Here is a 3122-nt window from a genome sequence, read left to right as displayed (position 1 = left end):
AATTAATAAAAAAAGGACATGTTAAAATGATGGGCCAAAATCTAATTCAGTAAATATCTTAAGCTCTTACTATGCACAAAACTCTGTGACAGGCACCAGAGATGAAAAGAAATAGTGACAAACAATCTCTTCCCTCAAGAAACTTGCATTCTCTTGGTGGGATACAACATTTAAATAGGTGAGTAAATATAAGATAATTTGAAGAAGGAGAGGTCACTAACAATTGGGAAAGGCTTCTTGAAGGAAGTGGGATCTTAACTGAGCCTTGAAGCAAGCTGAGGATTGTTAGAGGCAGAAGTGGAGAAAGAAAGTGAAGCATTCTAAGTACAAGAAACAGGCTGGACAAAGGCGAGAAAACATAGATACGGGAATAGAAGGCCAAGTAATTCTGTTTGGCCAGAACATAGAGTGCATGAAGTAGTGCTATATAAGAAATCTAGAAAGGAAGATTGGAGTCAGATTGTGAAATGCTTTAAATGTTCTTGTGAATAGTTTGTATTAACAGAGTCAATAGGACATGGGCTACTGAAAACATTTGAGCAGGTGAGTGACTTGGATAAACCAATGAATGATGATTCTTATCATGGAAGTTGTGTGAAAGATTGATTGGAGAAGAAAGAAAATGGAAGTTGATTAGGGATATATTGCAGTAGTCCAGGCAAGAGGTAATTTGAGTAGAAAGTAGGCACTAGATGCAAGAAATACAATGGAAGTGGAATCAACAAGATTCAGTATCTAATTGGATATGGGGGTTGAAGGAGAGAGAAGAGTGATTCTATTTCTTTCCTATTAAGGACTATATCTAAGTGCAAAACTCAGAAAGCCTGTAAAGGGTTAAAGGGGACAATGCCATTAAGAGGCTGGTTGGTTCTCAAAAGCCTCCCCAGCTGTGAATCATAACACACTTGAAGGAATTGCAAATCAGCCTTTACTGACCCAGATGTTGCTTGTGAATTGGAAATGAAATAAATCAGAGGCAAGAGGCAAGAGGACAGAGGTCGGAGAATGCAACTGCCTTTCAGTCTCCTGGTATTATTATTATCCTCTCACATCTATTCTGCTGGACAGAATTAGAAACCCAGCAGCCATTAGCAGGTTGCTCCTGTAACACTTTCCCCTTAAAATGATTATAATTCTAAAAAGTTGCATGTCACTGCAATTCACACTCTCTCTCTGGAACTCAATATACTCCTTTGTTAAAATAAAGGCTTAAGATTCTGTTCCAAATATTTATACTCCTAGAATGCTAAACTTCAATGTGTCCAAAAGGTGATAGAAACCTATGATTCCTGGTGATATAAATCTAGATAACTAGAATGATGGTTCCATCCTTAAGGGCAAGTGTAAATAAAGTCCTATACTTAGGTTTTTAAAATTAAATTTATTTAATTTTTAATTTGTGGAGTAAACAAGTATTTCTCTAATAGTATATTAAAAAGATGACTTCAAATGACACTGCAAATCTATTATGTATAACTTGCTATTTCTTTTAAACATTAAAATAAGTGCATAATTAAATATAAATATATTCATATTAAATAGATATGTAAATAGTATATGATTAAATATCATTTAATTAAATAGACATAAATGTTTTAAATATATAAACATTATCCTGTAAATTTCTTTTTTCTTCTTTTTCCCTTTTTTCTTCCCTCCTCCCTCCAACCTCTGTCCTAGAGATGGTTCCCTTTAGATACAAATAGATGTATATATGTGTGTATATACACATATATAGATATATGCATATATATGTAAAATTACACTTAGATTAAAAAAAATAGTTTACATGATGAAAGAGACAAGTTAAGAATATGAATGAATGAACAAGAATAAGAATATATGAATGAGTCAATTTTTGGTAGCCAAAATGAGATCATTCTCCTGAAGCTCCATTAAAAGAGGCAGAGGGAAATTTGATCACTTTACTGTGCTCAGTTGTGATTAGACCAGGGGCATTTAATTTCTTTGTTGATCCTCAGACACTCCGTTTTCCAGCTCTGATTACTTTCACTAGCCTGGAATGCTCTACTTCCTAATCTCTGTGTCCTGGTTTCCCCAGTTTCCTTCAAGTCCCAGTTGAAACACAGGAAGCCTTTCCTAATCCTTCTTATAGCTATTGGTTTCCTTCTATTGATTATTTCCAATTTATCCTGTTCATGACTTGTTTGTACATAAGTTTATTTGTTCTCTCTTTCATTACACTGTGAGATCCTTAAGAATAAGAACTATCTTTTGCCTTTCTTTGTATTCCCAACCCTTAGTGCAGAGCCTGAAACATAATAGGTACTAAGTAAATGACTGACATTTTAGGAAAGAGACTGACAAACTAGAGCATATTCCAAAGGGACCAAAGTGATCACTCGGTATTCCTCTCCAAAAACTTCTCATGTTTCCACAAAGCCAAGTTAGTTTCTTGAGTCTGAGTCTAGATACATAGAGATTTCTTTGAGTGTATCTTGTTTTCTTTGGTGCGGATCTGTTTCTGGTCCATTCTAGGTTCTTTTTAGAGTTTGATTCCTAGTTTCATCCTAGAATCTGCTGCTGACTCCTCTCCTCTTACTCCTGCCGACTCCTCTCCTCTTACTCCTGCCAGAAGGACTTTCTAATGATCTCCTTCACTCACCTTTTGGGCAAAGAAATAGTAGAATTGAAGGTAGTGGAAACAGCAGCAGCAGCGGGAGTCTCTCTTGCTTGCTCATTTCTCCACTGGGTGCTCAGAATACATTCTCTTCAGTTCACTTCTCCAATCTTTATGGTGTGCCCCAGAAATCAGCTCCTCCAAGCCTCTGACTTACGTTTCTGGTTTTTTGGTTTTTTTGTGTGTCACGTTTCCTGTTTTTATGTAGTTGTCTACTGATAAGACATCCATATAGCTGTTTAGAGTTCTCAGAAAGGGAGAGGGAATAAGCATTTATCTAGTGCTTACTATGTGCTAGGCTCTGTGTTAAACATTTACAGATTTGAAAGTTTACTGGGAATGAAAGTTACCAAGAAGAAGTATGAGTGGAAAAAAATAGAAAAAAGACTAAAAACAGGTTGTGTTTGGAGGGGGAAGGAAAAGAAGGGAATAAGCATTTATATAGCACCTACTATGTGCCAAATTCTAGGTTTATATGGAT

General features: G+C 35.8%; 1 protein-coding gene across 1 annotated transcript in view; it reads right to left on the bottom strand.

Moving 5' to 3' along the window:
- Window positions 1-2770, bottom strand: part of LOC127560038 (CMRF35-like molecule 8) — a 19531-nt gene extending 16761 nt beyond the window's left edge. The window contains exon 1 of the mRNA XM_051994266.1: window positions 2627-2770. Within this exon, the coding sequence (XP_051850226.1) occupies window positions 2627-2702 (76 nt within the window). The 5' untranslated portion in view covers window positions 2703-2770. The remainder of the gene's footprint in view (window positions 1-2626) is intronic.
- Window positions 2771-3122: the final 352 nt, after the last annotated feature.

The sequence above is a fragment of the Antechinus flavipes genome, chromosome 4 (assembly GCF_016432865.1).
Source record: "Antechinus flavipes isolate AdamAnt ecotype Samford, QLD, Australia chromosome 4, AdamAnt_v2, whole genome shotgun sequence".
Classification (NCBI taxonomy): Eukaryota; Metazoa; Chordata; class Mammalia; order Dasyuromorphia; family Dasyuridae; genus Antechinus; species Antechinus flavipes.
Note: the sequence above shows the minus strand (reverse complement) of the source record. Positions and strands in the feature narration are given on the sequence as shown.